This window comes from Mesoplodon densirostris, chromosome 11 (assembly GCF_025265405.1).
Source record: "Mesoplodon densirostris isolate mMesDen1 chromosome 11, mMesDen1 primary haplotype, whole genome shotgun sequence".
Taxonomy (NCBI): Eukaryota; Metazoa; Chordata; class Mammalia; order Artiodactyla; family Ziphiidae; genus Mesoplodon; species Mesoplodon densirostris.
Genome location: NC_082671.1, coordinates 57,828,904 through 57,848,351, shown reverse-complemented (window position 1 = coordinate 57,848,351; position 19,448 = coordinate 57,828,904). Strand labels below are relative to the sequence as shown.

The 19,448-nt window shown below is 34.6% G+C and overlaps 1 protein-coding gene across 1 annotated transcript in view; it reads left to right on the top strand.

Annotated features, from left to right (window-relative positions):
- The window catches only part of CNTN1 (contactin 1), a 187,660-nt gene that overhangs the window by 82,618 nt on the left and 85,594 nt on the right, over window positions 1-19,448 (top strand). The window contains exons 16-17 of the mRNA XM_060114197.1: window positions 10,210-10,359; window positions 19,193-19,263. Of these exons, the coding sequence (XP_059970180.1) occupies window positions 10,210-10,359; window positions 19,193-19,263 (221 nt within the window). The remainder of the gene's footprint in view (window positions 1-10,209; window positions 10,360-19,192; window positions 19,264-19,448) is intronic.

Here is a 19,448-nt window from a genome sequence, read left to right as displayed (position 1 = left end):
TAGTTCTGCATTCTAAAAAAAGACACAAATAATCATAAAGATTAAGCACCTAAATCTTACTACCATAACTTTTTACTTTCTGAATATGTTCTTATCTGGCTTGAATTTCCTCAAAACAGGTTTTTAAAAAAGTTTAGTACCTCAACCTTTTTTTTTTTTTCTCTCATATTAAGATTTTCTAACAGACAAAAACCAACTAAGAGCAGGTGGGTACTTTTCCTTGTGTATAAGTTATTACCATTGCCATTTGTCATCATTAGTCTTCAAATATCACACATCAGCATATTTTCTCATAGAACATGAAAGAAGATAGAGGATTGTTTTGATAAAATAACCCATTTATCTTTGTCATTGTTGACAATATTTTTAACCAAACTTGCAGTTGTCAGAATTTCTTTTATGTGCATAAAGAAGAGGCATAGAAATATGTTCTCAGTTGTCACCAGAGGGGAGAAAAAAAGACAAAAGTGAATAGAATGTTCCTTTTTTAAAAAAAGTGAAAAGGAATTAATCCCAGCATGTCTTAAACCTGCTCACTTTAATCTTAACATAACAGAATTTATTTGTATTGCTCCCTGAGAAGTTTTAATTTAGATTCACCTTTTTTTTTGATAATTTCTTCCTATCATGGGAAATAAATGAAATATAAAATTGAAATCTGTTACAAGTGTTTAGGATATATTTTAGCATTAAGTAATTCTCCACATAAGTGTATGAAGTTCAGATGAATTAGAAACAAGTGAAACATTTCTATTACATTATGCTTGTGAGTGTAAGAATTATCTATAAATATACTTGGCAAAATCAGACCTTTTGAAAAACAATTTTAAAAACCGTTTAGATATTTGATAAACATAAAGCATGAGCAGTTTCTACTTCTCTAAATAGAATGAAAATGGATGATAATGATAAAACCATAGATAATAATTGATATCTAGCCAAATTTACATTAATTATAGATACTAGAGAGCAAATGAAATAAATAAACATATGGTTAAAATTTGGTTTGGCTTTGAAAAAGGAATAATGATTGCAATCCTTTCCATTAGTGCTTACCATGCTTACCACATTATGCTTAACATATGGCTCAATTAAAATATGCTTCCCATTAAAAAAATTTTTCCACTATAAATTAAGTTCCATGAGGGGGAAGACTTTTGTTTGATTCACTGTGCTATCCCTAGCAACTAGATCAGAGCCCATAGTGCTCATTCATTAAATACATATTTATTGAGCTCCCACTGTGTGCCTGAACCTGTCCTAGATACATAGTTGACCAGCAGTGAATAAAACAGAGAGAAAAATAATCAAAAGAAAAGCCACAACCCTACCTTCAAAGAGCTTACATTCCAGTAGGAAAGACGGTAATAAACAACTAATTAAAACATATAATAAGTCACATCATGATTAGTGATAAAGAAAAACAACAGAGAAGGGAGATGGGGAGGCAAAAGTTGCATTTAAATAGGATGCTTCTAACATTAGCATAGCCACTCCAATTTGTTATGGTACCTGTTTGCATGTTATATCTTTTACAATTGCCAACCTATTTGTATATTTGAATCTAAAGTATATTTTCTGTTGACAGCATATAGTTGGATCTTTTTTATTATCCAGTCTGACAATCTCTGCCTTTTGATTAGATTATTTAATCCATTGATATTTAATATTGTCATTGATGTAGCTGAATTTATATCTGCCACTGTATCTTTTCTTTCTAAATGTTTCATTTGTTTATGTCCTTTTATTTCTTCTTTATTGCTTTCTTTTGCATTAAATGAATATTTTCTAGCATAAAAATTCAACTAATTTAATGAAATTCTCTAAATATAAAAACTTAATGATTACTCTAGAGCTTACCTGGTATAATGGAATTTATCACAATAAACTTCATACTTTTACCAACAATATCAGTGAGATACAGAAACATTACTCTTAGCACTATTCCATTCTGCCCCTTTTTTGTGCTATGGATTATTATTCATACATCTATATTGTATATATTATACACCTATGTATGTTGCAAATTCAATAAACTTCTGCTGAAATTATTGCTTTCTATAATTTTAATGTCTTTTAAAGAAGCTAAGAGAAGAAAGGAAAATAAGTATATATTTATAGTTTGTTATATTAAGTAACATATTAAATATTTAACATTTCTGATCCTCCTCACTTGTTTCTGTCAATTTGAATTATCATCTGATGTTATTTTCTTACTGTAATACAACTTCACTTCTACCTGTCCCTTTAAGTTATGTCAAATATATTACATTATATATGCTGTAAGCCCAACAACACAATTTTATTACAAACACACACCGTATATATACATTTATACATATGTATATGTGTATGGGTAGATGCATAAGTAGATAGATAAAGATAGATAAATAGATAGATAGATATTCTCTACAATGGCCTTTAAATCAGATAAGAGAAGAAAGAAGAAATATGTATTTATACTTTTCTAATTACATAATTACCTTTACCAGTGCTCCTTATTTTTTTTTTTTTTTTTGGATTTTTTTTCAAATTACTGTCAATGGTCAACAGCTTTCAGCCTGAAGAACTTTCTGGAATATTTCTGGTAAGTCAGGTCTGCTCCCAACAAATTCTCTGTTTTTGTTTATCAGGGAATGTCTTTATTTTTCTTTCATTTTTAAAAGGTAGTTTTATTTTCTTGGTTGACAGCTTTTTTCCCCCCTTTATGCCCCTGGTGATAAAGGGCATCTTGGATGGAAGTTCTTTTCTATTCTCAGTTGCTGAAAGTTGTTTCTAAGTCCTTCATACTTACCAATATATTTTCTATTTCTGGGTTTCCCATTGCTTTCTATAGAACTGGATTTCTACCTGTTATAACTTTTCCAAGTAAAGAATTTCTTTTAACATGTCTAACTCTTCAGGTTGCTGGAGTCGAAGACCTTCAGCTTTTTTTTACACTAACAAATAGTTTTCTTTTAATATTTAAGTGATTTTTTGGATATATGTTCTAAGCTGCTTTTTTTGAACACTTAATAAAGTGTCTTTGTCTTTTTGCCTTCATTGTTTCTGACAAGAATTCAACTATTCTTTTTACCTTATATTCCTGTATTTAATGTGTCCATATTCTCTAGCTGCTTTCAAGATTTCCCTTTGTATTTGCTTTTCAGCTTGATGAGAATATATTTATCCAGATGCAGTTTACTGGCATCTTAGACCTTTGAGGTGATATCTTCTTTCAGCTTTGGAAATTCTCAGACATTATCCCTTTAGATATTCCTCTGTCCCACTCTCGCTCTTCTTGGTCTCTAGTGAAATATATATTAGAGTGTTTGATGTGTTCCAAAGATTGTGGACACTGTGTGTGTGTGTGTGTGTGTGTGTTGATTGATTTTCAAACATTGTGTGTAAAAGAACAGTAGAAGCTGAGTAAATTTTTTTCCCCAGGAATATTCATGTCATTCTTTCAGGGGTTGAGTCAATCTAATCTGTCATTGAGATGATCTGAGCTTTGCTGTTAAATTCAGTTCTATACAGGCTTTAAGTGTTTTGAGTACAGGATCACAACCTTTCCCCCATATTGCATGTCTGGAGGTTTTCCAGTCTTCCTATGAGACTTCAGCTTTCTTCTCCAGCTTGCACATCAGAGAGGGCTCTTGCTCCTCCCCTGCTCCTGCCCCAGACAGCTGTTGTCTGATAAACAGTCTAAAGCACAGAGTGCTGGGATGGTGGGGGAGAATTTTCTCAGTTCTCCTATCCTTCCCTCAGACTTCACAGATCCAAAGTACCTGTTCCTCAGATGGGAGGCAAATCTCTGTTACCCTCTTAGCACTCACCCAGCCACACGTGGGCACTCACTTATTTCTAGTGTAAGGCTCAGAGTGCATGCAGGGTCTCAATTTTCCTGCTCTGCTCTTAGATTTGAGCAGATCTGAGGTGTCTATGCCTTTAAGGGTGGTCTTTCAGCACTCTTGTCTGGCTTCTGAACTTTCTTGAATGCATCTGGTAAAGCCTACAGAGAAAGAGTTAGTCAACATGTAAGGACTCTCCTTGATTTGGGGCTCCCAGGGATTCAAAATAACCATGCCAGCCTGCACTTTATCTTTAAATATCTATGAAAAGTTAAACTGCCTTTTTCTTATGAACGTCTATGACTAAATCCTCCTCTCCCCATGACTCTACTGATGATGACTTTAGTTCATTGGATTTCTTCACAAACTCAACTCTCCGATGGGCTCTAAAAAACTATTATTTTGTAGATTATCTTGCATGTTCTTCCTGTTAGTTGGTCAGTAAAGTTCTTGTGACTGTGTTCTAAGTAGAAGTGGAAAAAAAATTTACAACCAATGCAGAAATAAAAATCACGTGGTTCTTATTTACAGTGGTGTCCACTGAGAAAAGAAGGTATAAGATTAAATTCAGTTTCATGCAGGTAATTAGTTAAGGTGTCCAATAAATATTTTTCAAAGATACCAACTCTCAGCATTCCAATGATTAAATTTAGAATAATGAGATGAAATAATAGACTGTAGATCTTTAAAACAATCAACTGTAAGCATTACTTCTCTGGAACATTTTTGGGGATGGACAACAGAAACCTGATACCATTCCTAGGGTTCTACAAGATGCTCAGGTCACATTTAGAATGTGTGTTGGATTCTATGCTGCTACTTTCAGAAGAAAAATTATAGAATATTGTTGGTGATGGTGTGTGTGCATGTGTGTGTTTGTGTGGAAAAAGAATGTTGGCCAGAACATAAAATGGCCTGGAAACTGTGCTATGAGGAGCAATTGAGAGAACCTCAGATATGTTCTTGAAAAGGGAGCAGAAAAGTGTCTTTATATTTAAATTCTGTCTTGTGGAAGACTAGAATTAATTGTTACCAATCCTCTGCAATTATCGTCACGGCACATAAATGTTCCTCTGAATTTTAGATTATTTCCTCAGAATAGACACTTGTGAGTTAAATTATTGAGTGTATGCATGCTTAAGCCCATGAGCTTTCTACAAAATTACACTGTAGAAAGGTGGAATAAGTTTTATTCCAATCAACAGTATATAAGCGTCTCTTCCACCATACCTTTACTTAGGATTTAGTATTTTCTTTTCAAATCTTTGTCAAACTGATAGGTTAAAAAAATGAAAAAACATTAGGCTCCTTGTAGGAGATTTACATTTTAGAATTTACTGTTTTATTTTTTGCCTTTCCATAGCTTCACTTTTGTTGCTCTTATTTCAAAGATAAACTTCTGGGTTTTTATGAGGCAGCATGCAAACTTTCCATAGAGAAGAATCAATGAATCACACTTTCTGGGAATTCAGAGAACAATCTGATTCTCTTTCTCTGCAAGGAACATTGTCACACCTCTGGCTCTTCTCTGAGTCCTGCCAGATCATCTACAGGTTGGGTCTAGAGCCTCTAACATCACCCTGAGTAGTTGTGTCAGAGCCAGAGAGAGGCCTTTAATTGTCCATTTTCATTCTGAAACAATGGACCAGCTTTTTCAGCTAGATCCCCAAGTGGGTAATTCTTTCTGGGTAGTTTCAAATACTTGGGTTTTAGATTGGGATGGAGGATCCTAAGGGTTCAAACTGTATTTAAACCCCGAGGAAATAGCAGAACTCACTATGGCAACTTCCAAGAATCTAGAACAGGTGTGATTATATAACCTGGAGTTAATTTTGAAACATCTGCTTTTTAGTCTGGAGGTCATTCTGCTTAGTTCTGAAGCTGCTCAGGGAACTAGTTGTTGTGGTCTGAAGGCAGAGCACCACAAATCATGGTTGCCAGGCAATTGTGACTATTGGCCTTGGGATACCCATGAGGCTTGCTTCTCTTTTCCTCCAAAGAATAGTCAGAATTTTTTTTTTATTCTGAGCCTTATGGACTAAAGCTATTTGAAAATAGATCTATAGATTAGTGCTCATGGCTGGTTATCAAAATAAAACCTTCTAAAGGGGGTCTTTTGACCTGAATATTAAAGTAAGGAGTATGTCTCTTATTCTGTATCCCTTTGCTTGAAATTTACACTTAGAAGTAAAACCAAGATTTAAATACCTACCAGGTTAATATACAACATTTTAGTTTTTTTTTATAGAAAGAAGCTTCTGACAGCCTTTATACAGTTAAAATCTGATTTCCAAAACTGAGATTGTCTGTAACAAGTGGGCTGACTCAGAAATGACCCAGTTAAAACTCAGGAACTTGAGACCACAGTCCTGATTCCTGGTACTTGCCTCTATTTTGCCAAGTACTCTCCTCTCCTTCTGACTCCAGGAATAGCAAACAGGTTGCAAGGAACTTGGCTGAAGAGAGGGAACACAAAGTCCCTCTGCTCCTGATTATTGTGCATTTGGCTTGGAGCAAGAATCTCTTTCCAAAGCAAAGATGACCTTTGCTTACAACCTATCTATGTGGGTGGTTTTGGAAAAATAAAATCCATCCAATAGTCCCTACCAGGGCTGAAGGGGTTGGAGAAGGTACAAATCCTTTTATAGGGACATTTAGGGCTCAGAATAAAATAAATAAAAATGGGTACTAGAGGTAAAACACAGTAGCAGTGGAGGAGAGAAATTGAAAAGGATCAAGTCAGAGTTAAAGAGGGTGGGAGAGAGCTTAGGAGGATGGAGATGAGGTCTACCCTCTGCTTTAGACAAGGCAGGATGATTTATGAGCTAAATACAGGCATAAGAACCATAGAGCGTGGCTATTTTGTGGTGGGACAAGGTAACAGAGTGCCCTCTTTTCTTCTACCAGTTGCCTGCCTGATTCAGGGTTGAAGTAGACAATAAAGTTACACACACAATTGTGCTTCTTGCATTAAGACATTGTCGACTCTAAATAAGCACAACTTTTGTATTTGTAGTTTACTTATAATTTATACAAATATTTATTAAGTACTTCTACTTACAAAACAGCATTCTAGGTGTACCTGGCACTGAGTGGTTCCCAAACATGACTAAGAAGTAAAAGAAACATATGCATGTCCATAAATAATAACCAGGAACAAACAAGGGGGGGACATAGAGACATATTATAGGTGTGGCCTGGTATGGACATAGCCGGTCTTGAAGTTCAAGTTGTAAAGTGGTGATATGGGCTACCGAGCTCAAGATTGGACTGGAAAAAAGTTAGAGAGCAAACTTTTAAACCCTGTTCTTATGATGTGGTATGCATCCAAAGTTCTGTCCCCCTCTGGGGAAGGAAAGCAGGCCAGATACAGAGCCATTTTTAATTCTAAATACATTTTTCTAAAATGATTGGCATTAGCCATTTTTTGCTAAGTTAGCCCTATTACTTATATAAATGTTTTTTGTTTGTTTGTTTTTGCGATATGCGGGCCTCTCACTGTTGTGGCCTCTCCCGTTGCGGAGCACAGGCTCCAGACGCACAGGCTCAGCGGCCATGGCTCATGGGCCCAGCCACTCCGCAACATGTGGGATCTTCCCGGACTGGGGCACGAACCCATGTCTCCTGCATCGGCAGGCGGACTCCCAACCACTGCACCACCAGGGAAGCCCTATATAAATGGTTTTATAGAGGGGGTATTATAAAGATATGCCAAAAACTTATTTGTTTTAGCTACTTATCTTCTCATAAGTACTGATATTAATGTGTATTAACAAGAATGATCATAATTGGTTTTGTTCTAAAAAGAGAGGTGTTCACAACTGTTAGCTATCCTTGTAGACTATATTATTAACTTATAGATATCAAATTCCTTCCTTAATCATTCGGAAGGTACATTTTGGAAGCCCATCTTCCTAACATCTACTTCCAGCTTCCCCTTTTGAAAGTTGTTTGCATCACTGGGTCAAGGGTTTCCCACTGAGGTCTGTCTTCTCATGGTTGTAACTCCAAGGCTTTCTGCCTATTCTTCTTCCTTTCTTCATCTCAGACTTCATTTAGTCACAGGACTTACTCCTCATCTGGAATCTAAAACCTACCCTAAAATGACTCCAGTTGACTTTTCTTTCTTTATCTCTCCTCATTCTTCCAAATGTTTTCTGTAGTAAAGTATGAATTTCTACTCTTTGAACACATTCCTGATCTTCCATTTGTTTGGAGATATTTTCATACTGGATCCTCATACATGCTCAGAATCAGTCTATCAGCTGCAGTTTTCACTGCACATCCAACTGCCTCTTCCTGTCTGACCCAGCCTTCACCTGCCCCTACATGTTGACTGCCCAGCTGATTGGAAAAGCTCCAGGGTAGCCTTTACCATCGTGAGAACACCATTCTCTTGCCAAGAGGGACCCTTTAGAATGGTTCCCGCATTTCCATTCTTCAAGCATTTAAATGGTGCTGGGGTTTCACAGCATAAGAAGCAGGAGAGAGGATCAGACTGCCTCCTTGACCCTTCTATTATACTTTTTTACTTGGACACCCCGGACTCACAAACTCACAAATATTTCCATCAGCTTCAGCCTCTAAACCTCTGTATTAATTCCTTATGTCTGTCATAACACATTACCACAGATCTGATGATTTGAAACAACAGAAGTACAAAACTAAGGTGTTGACAGGGCTGCACCTTCTCCCAGGATCCCAGGGAACAACCCATTCCTTGCCTCTTCTAGCTTCCAGAGGCTACAAATACTCCTTGGCTTGTGGCTGCATCACTTTAATTTCTGCCTTTGTGGTCACATTTCACTCTCCTATATGTCTCTGCTGTGTTTCTTTTATAAGGACACTTGTCATTGGATTTAGGGCCCATCTAGTTAATCCAGGATATCTTATCCAAAGATTCTTAACTTAATTTGTCTTAAAATTAAAATGGTCTACAAGACCCTTTTTCCAAATAAGGTCACATTCATAGGTTCTGGTGATTTTAACATAGATATATCTCTTGTGTGGGGGGAGTCACCATTCAACCCACTACAATGGCTCCTTCTATAGGAGGCTCAAAATCATAAAAAGGTATCTAGTGAAGAAGGGGGCCACTCTACCCAGTGTCATAACAACCAGCTCTGTGTTTTCCTTTTCTCCATGAAGAGTCCTTGGCAAATCAAAACTTCATCTTCCCTCTTCCAATTACCTAAAATAACTTCCTATGCACACGAAGTAAGACAAACAAATCCCAATTTGGTATGAGGAAGGGGTAGAGAAAACAGGAGATAAAGAGGCAGAATTAAAACAGAAGAGAAGGAAAGCCAAACTTTTAATCAGAAAGTCAAAAATATAAAACAAATTCTTAACAAAATAAGAGACTGGATGGCAAAATTAGTGCCTCGGAGAGTTATACCACACATGCCACACATGACAGTGTGAGGCATGGGATAGTCTGAGCCATTAGGAATTTGTCTAAAAGTGGAAACTGGGCACTGAGATGCTTAACATTTATTGTGACGATGGGTACAACATCTTAAAAAGCTATTTATTCATGGTTTGCAGTGCCAGATAAAAATTCCTTAAGTAATATGACAATGAGTCATATATAAGCCTAAGGGAACACATTTTCCAATAAGTGATGTACAGGTATTTACATGCATATGTATGTGTAGGTTAATTATTTAAAACACATGTGAGAATATTTTAGGAGAGCTTAAAATAATGTATAGTCCTGCCTTGGTTGTATGTTTTATCATACCTCAATTAAATAAGCAATCTTGAATGTATCTTACCCCTAAGTTATAATTTTCCTGTTAGTATCTAGTAGCATCAATTCTGAGAAATACTTAATAAATCTGAATGAATTATTATAACCTTTATTATCAGTGCCCCAAATGATTTGGGTATAAATCTAAAAGGCTAATTACAAAAAAGTATAAACATACAGGTACCCTAGTAATAAATCATTCACTACCCATACACTACATCAGTGGCAGTCCATAAAAATTTTAACTGCACATGTTGTACCTTTGCCTCAAGAAATCTTTCTGGATTCTGTCTTCAGAATACAGCCCCTCGCTGTTTGGGTTGTAGCCAGTGGACGAGCAGCAGAAGCAAGAGGTGGGAGCTGGTTAAAAATGCAGAATCTCAGTGCTCCCACTCTGTACTTAATAAATAAATGATCCATGTGCCTATCTCTCTTTCTAACGTATTATCTATTAAGGACCTCTCCTCTCACTCCCTTGAACTTAACATTTTGTCATTCCTACTTTTTATTTTTATTTCAACTCAATGGAACATGTGCCATTTTCTCAAAACAGTAAAATAAAAACAGAGAATTATAAGAATTATGTTATTCAACTAATATTCTCTATTTAATATTTATTTTATTTAGATCCCCCAATTATTGAAGGAAATATGGAGGCAGCAAGAGCAGTGGATTTAATCCCGTGGATGGAATATGAATTTCGTGTGCTAGCAACCAATACATTGGGTATAGGAGAGCCCAGTATACCATCAAGCAAAATTAAAACAGATGGTGCTGGTATGTAGAAGAAACTTTTTAAAATTTAAAACGTTTATAAATTCAGTGACACTTTAGCATATAAGTGAATGTATTTGGAAATAATTCTCTGAGGTAAGTAATTTATCTAAAAAATGTGTGTATATATATCTCACACAGGTGTGTGCATTCTGTGTCAAGACAGTCAAAAACCAAAAGAGAAAATATAAAGCTTTAGAATATTCTTACATAATTAATGGAAAAGAGGTAAATAGAGGCAACTATATGATCCACTGAACACCACTTAAATGAAGTTGGTGTTTAGAATATAAACTTTAATATAAATTTTGAATCTTAACCGGGCAGAGTCGTGGTTAAGCAGATTCCATGATTTAGAAGACTCACAATTTGTCTTATCTCTCAAAGACATGGATAACCGAATAGCCACATGGATGGAGGGTATGGGCCGGAGAGTAGGGTGAGCCTGGCAAGGAGGGAATGTGATGGATCTATACCACCTGGGGAGTCAGAACATCTCAGAAATAGCTATAATGTGTTCTTTTAATATTAGGTGTCACTCTAAATGTGCTCTTTTATCACAGCTCAACTATGGTTATTCTTCCAATTTAGGTTCACATTTTTATGCTGAATACCAACTCCATTTTAATAGCCTTTTATACAAGAAATACCCCACTCTGTTTTCCTTCTCCCTTGAATTTCTAGGCAAAAACATTGTTCTTATTCTAATAATAACTCTTCTTTATTATTCCCTGTCTATGAAAAAGAAAATGTTTTGTAGACTCTCTGAGTTTGTTTACTTTTACTGCGCCTTGCCAAACTTCAGTGCTTTATTTGGGGGAAAATATTTTAAATGGATGACAGAATGACATTAAAATTCTGCTGTGATATCTTAATATCACTTATCCACATTTCTGGCTACGTCAATTCCTTGGTCTAACTTCTAAATAGAATTATGAATTGTACTGTCTTTGGTTTTTAAAGCCAAGTTATTCACAGAGACTGCCATCAATAAACGATCTCTTAAAGTTTCATGTAATTTCATGTAATTTATCAGATAAAACTGATGATTCTGTAATAAAGGAAGAACAGAAACACTAAAATACTGATTTGTGCTGAGCATTTTCAGATATTTTTCAGTTAATCCTCACAATAATATTTTGAGGTAGGTATTACAATCCAATGCTCATTAATAGGCAATAGACTCCGAAACACTAAACAGTTTACCTAGGTTAATATATCTACTTGCAAGATTCAGAATTAAACACAGACCTGATACATTCAACTTTCTCTCTTAAAGGTTTTTTCTCAAGCAGGACTCCTAAACACACAGCCATTTATATGAGCCTTTATTTTTGCGTTCTAGTAGAAGCTCATATTTCATTTTCAGTTACAGAGCTAGATATGACTTAAACACCGTTTTTTGTTTTAGTATATCCACCTGTGAAATGAACACAATTGTTCCTTTTTCTCTGCCTCACAGAAATCTCATTAGGATACGGAGGTAATATATGTTGAAGCTTTAGAGAACACAGATACCACATACCCAGGATCCTTGTGTTTGTTTGGTTTTGATTATTCCCTAGAGCCTCCTATGTTTGTAATAGAAGTTTCTGTGTGATGGACTGAACACAGTTGCCCTTTCCTGAAAAACAAAAATAAAAAGGAACTGGCACATTATCTGACTGGTGGTTTCAACCACATATTTCATGCTGAGAGATCATGCACTTGCTTTGATATAACAAGTATTCATTTTCAAAATAAAATTGCAAAAATATCAAATGATTAAGTTGGTCTAAGCAAACTTATTTCAGCTAAAAATTATAACATGCTTATCTCAGATACAGGCCTTTTTTATCTCAATGAGCTTGATTAATTTTCTGTGATCTGTTGACTATTACAATATGAATTATTTCTGCTCCAAAAACAACATTGTTCATGGGGAGGGAAGATACTTTCTCTGGCATTGATGATAGGAGTTGACCCTCCCCTCTGTTACCAAAAAATTGTAGGAACTCTGTTACCAAAAAATTGTAGGAACTCTGTTACCAAAAAATTGTAGGAACTCTGTTACCAAAAAATTATGTATTATTTATTTCAAAAATGATTGCTTTAGTATACTTTGGTTGATCATCTGGACAGAATTATAAGAACTTGGATTATTTTTTTAATCTCAGTGTATATTTGATTAAATTAAATATGTTTTTAAGAACAACAGCAAAAACATGTTTCAGAAAGAAAGATTCAATCTGATTCTTTCATCTGTGAATCTATAAATATAATTTATATTTAGTATCATATTTAGGAGATAAGAATACTTTTTGATGTGCTTGCTACCTGTAGTTTGTATGTAACTCTGAAGACTTTCCAACCTTAATGTCTTCTTATCTTTAGAAATGCTGGGAAAAATTTGTTTTAGTGATATCAAACCTAAAATTTTGGTAAGGTTGTTACTTTCAACTAACAACTTTTGGCATCACCTTCATTAAGCATGACCTCTAACATGTTTGCTTAAATGGCATTTTGTTAAGGAATTAATTCTCTCTCTAGTGTACTTGGAAAATAATTTCTCTTAAAAGCCTTCAGACACAAAACAAACATATGAAGTGATAACGGTCTTATTCACAATGCAAGATGTGGCCCAATCGTGATATAATAAGATGATGCCTTCCTTTCAATTGTGAAAAAATAAATCCTATAGCCTCTAATGCATTTGTTAATCTTTCATAAGAAAATATTTTGGATCCTTTATTAATCAAGTTTTATGGCTACTATCATTTATGCACTTGCTGTATGTTATCACAGAGTGCTAAACTCTACTTGCATTGCTCCACTTAATTCCCACAATAACTTTATGCAACTGGTATTATTTTTCCTAATTTTACAGACAAAGAAGTCAAGATTACACTTGGTTAATGTGAAGCAGAGCTAGGATTCAAATTAAGGGCTTTGCAATTCTAAAAGCTTCATTCCTAAATAATTTTCTAGGAGGGCAATATGCAGTATTAAAGTTCTGGGACACTGATCCTTTAGTAGAATACTGGTTCCATCATTTAAAACTCTGTGATCAGAGGCATGTTACTTAACCTCTCTGAGCCTCAGGTTTCTCATCTCTAAGTGGAAATTATTTATCTTATGAATTTTTTTATGATTAAAACATGTAAATAAAGCAAAGTTAGTGCTGTCTAGTGCAAAATATTTGCTGAATAAAATTTTTATTATGCCATTAATGCTCATTTTAAGCTTTAATACGCTTATAAGAAAATACTGTCTACTCTAATAGATCACCTCTTTTGGCAATATATTTCCATTTTTATTAACATAAAAGAGGATCATATAATTTCATGTAATTTTAATCATCTTAAAGGAATAAATTATATATTTAATACAGTCCAATCCAACAGACTTTCTCTTTAATTTCTGTTTTTCATTTCATCCTGTTTTTGAAAAATTGAATATTCATAAAATTGGACATTTATATTTTTTATCCTTACAAAAAAATAAAAATACTTTCTGAAACAGGGGGATGTTTGTCTTGTCATGTACCATTATAACAACTCTCTAAGAGATGCCAGCATATGTTATGTGGGATAAAGGCTGGTTCCCATTTGATGGAAAGGTTGCTCCTGTTCCTCATTATACTGATTGAAAGACAGGACATTTTCTAGTGTGGCATATGCCCTTATCTGTCTAATTACTTAATTTTAAGATTGCCAGGCACAGTTGGGTATATTCTTTGGTTTCAGACAGGTGCATTATAAAATGGATGGCCCCAAATGAAGAATTAGAAGATGTGTTTGTAATCATTGTAACCCATTTAATTTTGACTGTAAATAAGAGATAACAGAAGCATCCTTCAAAGTGATGTGTCATTGTAAGATATACCCCCATAGCTAATAGCTCTGCAGGTGCAGTTGGTAAGTCGATATCCTAAAATGATACATTCAGGTTTGTTCTGACAACTTTGCTATTTATTTGCCAGATCAAACTAAGAAGGAAAAAGAGAAAAAGTAACATAACACTGTAATCAGCACTTTCATACTATGTAGAGAGCTTTAATTTCATGTCTAATGAAGCTATTCGGCTGTGCCATTTATTTTTATTTTTTTATTTTTTAGATATGTTTGATAAAGGAGGAGGATGGTGCTAAGAACATGTTTTATAGCTAGTAAGGTGCTATGTTAAAGTTAGTAGATGTCACTAGTTATGTAATAGAAAAATCTTTTTTTTTTTTTTTTTAAGAAGCAAAGAGTGTAGATTTTTAAGCCATCAGGAGGCCTGAGGTAAAGTTGCAGCTTCTCTACATGTGAGTAGTGTGACCTGGGCTAGTTAACTAACTACTTTTGGGACTCATTCACCTTTTTCGTAAAAAGAGAATAATGCTAATTTTCTGTATATTTATTTTAAAGCGCTGACCTGAGTATCCAATTAGGTATGATATGTAAAAATCATTTCTAAGTTCTAGATGAGTCTTTTAATAAGCTGGGACTTTTATTCATTCATTCATTCATCCATTCATCCAGCCAACTTCTACTAGGGATTTTTAACACATTGGGGATATTTAACACATTGAATTAAAACCAGTTGTACATATTTAATTTTACTACACTAGCATCTTCAGGACCGTAATCAGATTTTATTCACATTGTTAACTTTAGTGCTTAACACAACACAGTGTCTATAATTGGTACTTAAAATTATTTATAGAAGGAAAAGAGAGGAACAGGAAGGGAAAGAGGATGGTTCTTGCAATTGTAAGTTAATAGAGGATAATGAAAAGTAGTGATCAAAGCTACTGTGATATTTGCATATTAAAATTTAGAAAAATATATTACCAAATATAATTTGTTTTGTTTGAAACAATGTTAACATATGCATTAGATGCTTTTGTTTTTAATACACTGAGATAAACTAGGAAGTGTTCATTCTTTCACTTAAGTGAAAAATTCATAATCGGTTTGGGTTCTTTATAATAAATTTACTATGCATCATGCTTATTTCAGTTTGTAGCATTCTTTTCTGCCCATCTAAACATTTCCCCAGATGACTTGTCTTTAGACTATCATTCTATTGAACAGTTAACGGATTTACTCTGCTACGCCCATTTAACTTTCCTGTTTGAGAACAAAGTCTAGATTAATAAGCAAACTACAATTTTGGCCTGATAAGATCTAAAGACATTAATGTTTTTGTGAACTATTTCAGACTCTATATAATTTTTACCTGGGAAGAGCATCAATTTAACATGGTAGATGCATAAAGAATGTTAGCAATCTGGTCCACCATCAGAGCAGTAGATCATAAGAATTATGAAGAACTCATTTGAATATCCAAATATTATACAGTTCATTTGATTTTATTAATGACTTCAGAAAGAAAATATATTTATAGATAGAATAAAAGCAGATGTAAGGCTTTAATTCCTTTGTTTATCTAGACCCTAGAGCATTATTTACATACCATTTTGAATCTCTTACTAAAAAATTTGTTTTGAATCACAGTGAAATTCTGATGTAAATTGAAATGAGAAGCTACATTCATGGTAACTTTATTTGTGTGAAAATGGAAAGCAATAATTAACAAAAACTAAGTAGTCCATATATTTTATTTTGTTTATTTATTTATTTATTTTTGCAGTACGTGGGCCTCTCACTGTTGTGGCCTCTCCCGTTGTGGAGCACAGGATCTGGATGCGCAGGCTCAGCGGCCATGGCTCACGGGCCCAGACGCTCCGCGGGATGTGGGATCTTCCCGGACCGGGGCATGAACCTGTGTCCCTTGCATCGGCAGGTGGACTCTCAAACCACTGCACCACCAGAGAAGCCCTAGTCCACATATTTTAAATCAAGGGCCTTTCTTCCTATACTCCATGATTTTTATAATTTAGGATTTGTCACAAGGCAGTTTGTACATTGTTAAATAAAACGCCAGTTTTATTGTTAAATAAAATGCCAAAGCCCCAAATGTTACTTATATGCAAATTATTTAAGCATTCAAATTTACAAGTAAAATGGGCAACGGTTTCTTTTCATAGGAAAGAATAATCATGACATTGGCTTGATTTTCTTTTTAAATATTTTTTTATATCTACAACTGAAATACGAAAACCTTCCTATAAACATCATTAAGGAATCATTATTAGACTGAAATCATGGCAAAAAGACAAGTTTAAAAGCCTCACTATCTTTAATTGTTTATTCATTGTTAATTCAAGAATTTTGTATTTTTCCTAAATATTTGTTTAAATTCTTTTTAATAATTTATTGTTAAGAGAAAATCTATTTTGCTCACGTCAGATGCCCTGGAGCCTAAAGTTAAGTAAACTTCCTTGTGCTCAGGGTGATTTACTTCCCTGAAAGGAATCAGTATTTGGCCAAGTCCTCCTGTTTCTGCAGGGCTGGATACAAATACAGAGTAGTTACGTACTTAGATTCATGTCAAATATGTAGGTTATATGCCAATTCCACTTGTGAAAAAATATCCCTTAGCTCCTAAAGCTACAAATGAACATTCAAAGCTTAAAGAAGGAAATTAAAGTATAAAACACTCTATTATTCCAAGTAAGATATAAAACACTCTATTAAGAGATATAGCTAGGGCTTCCCTGGTGGTGCAGTGGTTGAGAGTCTGCCTGCCGATGCAGGGGACACGGGTTCGTGCCCCAGTCTGAGAAGATCCCACATGCCACGGAGTGGCTGGGCCCGTGGGCCATGGCCGCTGAGCCTGCGCGTCCGGAGCCTGTGCTCCGCAATGGGAGAGGCCACAACAGTGAGAGGCCCGCATACCGCAAAAAAAGAAAAAAAATAAAAATAGCTACCTTTATTTCTGTGCTTTTGTTTTGTCTTATTTTCAGCATCGTGAGCTCAATGGATGATCTTTGAAGAGCAAAATAATCTTGAATTACTTATTTGAAGTGTGTTAGACCTGAAACTAAAAGTGATGAAATGGGGAAAATATTCACTCTAATATAAACATACTCTATTTTTAGCTCTGTTCTAAATAACAAAGGTTAATATTGATTATAATTAAAAAGATTATAGTGAAATGCTTTGACAAATAATACTTGTCCTGATGAAGGCAATATTTGATTCAACAAATTGCAATATAATAAATTAAATTATTCTAGAGTTATTTTTGAAATTATTTGCCTGTGACCACAATATTTGTACTTAAACACAAAATTTGATTTATTCATTGATTATAAGACATGTTCTTTGTTTCTGTATAGCATGTAAAATTTTAACCTCAGAATATGAGTTATGGGGCTTAAAGGGTTTCCAGCAGTATTTTAATATCCCAGCCTTCAATATGTATTTCATCTAAACTGCTACAAGTAAATTACCTTTTAACATTCCCATGCACTCAGTTTAATTTCTAACATTCAAGTAGTGACAGTTAATAATAAATAATAAAATAATAAAATAGAATAATAAAATAATATATCTCAAACTTCACATTAATTTCTTAATCAGGAAAGGAAACCATATAGTTTTATAGATATAAAGAAAAGCCTGTATTTTGTTTGTTTCTGTGCAATTAATGTACATAGTTCAACAAAGAATTTACGTGGCTAACATAGAGGAAGTTTTGAAGTATTTATCTGTGAATCACAATTGCTTGCTAGGATCTGTAATTCAGTAAATGAGTACTCGGTAGAAGGTGTGACTGTTTCCTTTAGGGAAGGACTATCTGGGGAATCATGGAAGAACTGACATTTCATCTGTTCTTTAAAATGCTAAAAGAGCCGGGAATGATATTTCAGACTGAGCCCCAGCGGTTGTGCGGGAAAATGTATGTCCTCAGTAAAAACATGGTCTTCACCTGTGTAGCTGGGTAGCTGGTCTCCAACTGCCTGGAGTGCAGGAACAAACTATGCTTTAGTATTATCTGTACAACTCCAATTAGATGCAAATCCAATAAGGTAAATCCTACAATAAGATAGAGTATACAAATCTGATAAGATACAACACCCACCTTGAAAGACTTCCAAGGAGAGAGAATAACTCAGAGAAAAGCAAAGAGGCCATTGCACTTGGTAGTTAAAAGCAATTTTGTGATTTTTGAGAGAGTGATTTCAGTAATATGAAGAAGTGGAAACAGATTATGGGTTGTTAAAAAGTGATTATGGAGTGAAGTATAAAAATAGTCATATATCATTCTTTGCAGTTCAGTGACAGGAAAGGGTGAGATTAAGAGGAAAACAGTATTACAGGATGATTTTTAAGGCTGGAGAGACTGAAAAGGATAATCATTACAGTAGAGACTGAAAAATAGAAGGATGATATAAAAAGATGGAAGTAGGTGAGAACTGGAGTCACTGATGGGACAGGGTTCCAGAAGAGATTTAGGGATTGAAAATAAGAGCATAAGAACAGCATTAGATTTCTGTTTCCAAATATCTCAGGGAAGCATAATCCTATGTTAATGCACATGCACTGTTTCTTAACAGTTATTTGTAGATTGAGGCATAAAACTAACACAACAGTGAGTTGTTAGGTCATAGAGTTCAAAGCGAGCTGTAAAATATTTTCCCAATAAAGGACATCTAATCTTTCAAAACCATATTAAATAAAAGAACACAGAAAAAAAAAGATGGGAAGGCAAATTTGCTTCACTACTTTGTTGAAGGAAACTAGTACATTTCCTGTGGCACTGAACCAATTCTTTTCTTGGCAGTAAAACATTATTACAGCAACTATGCGGCATTGTTAGTGTATCTGAGTGGATCATGTGTGCAGCTTGTCTTTCCTGGTGAAAGAAAAAATGTACAGTTTCTAAGTGAATAGGAACTCTAACATAAGAAAATAATTACAGGGCCTCTCATTTGTAGCTTTGTTTACTTGTTTATTTGTTTCAGCACCTAATGTGGCTCCTTCAGATGTAGGAGGTGGGGGTGGAAGCAACAGAGAACTGACCATAACATGGGCGGTAAGTGCTAAGAAGTTGCATATGTTAATAGGCTGCTTTATCTATACTTAATCTCAAACCCATTTTGCTTCCTGAAATAAATTGAAATAAAAGACAATGCCCCAAACCCAAACAAGAATAAATTACTAAAATTATTATTTTTTTCTTAAATGCATGCCAGATTTTACCTGGCTTACTATGGCTTA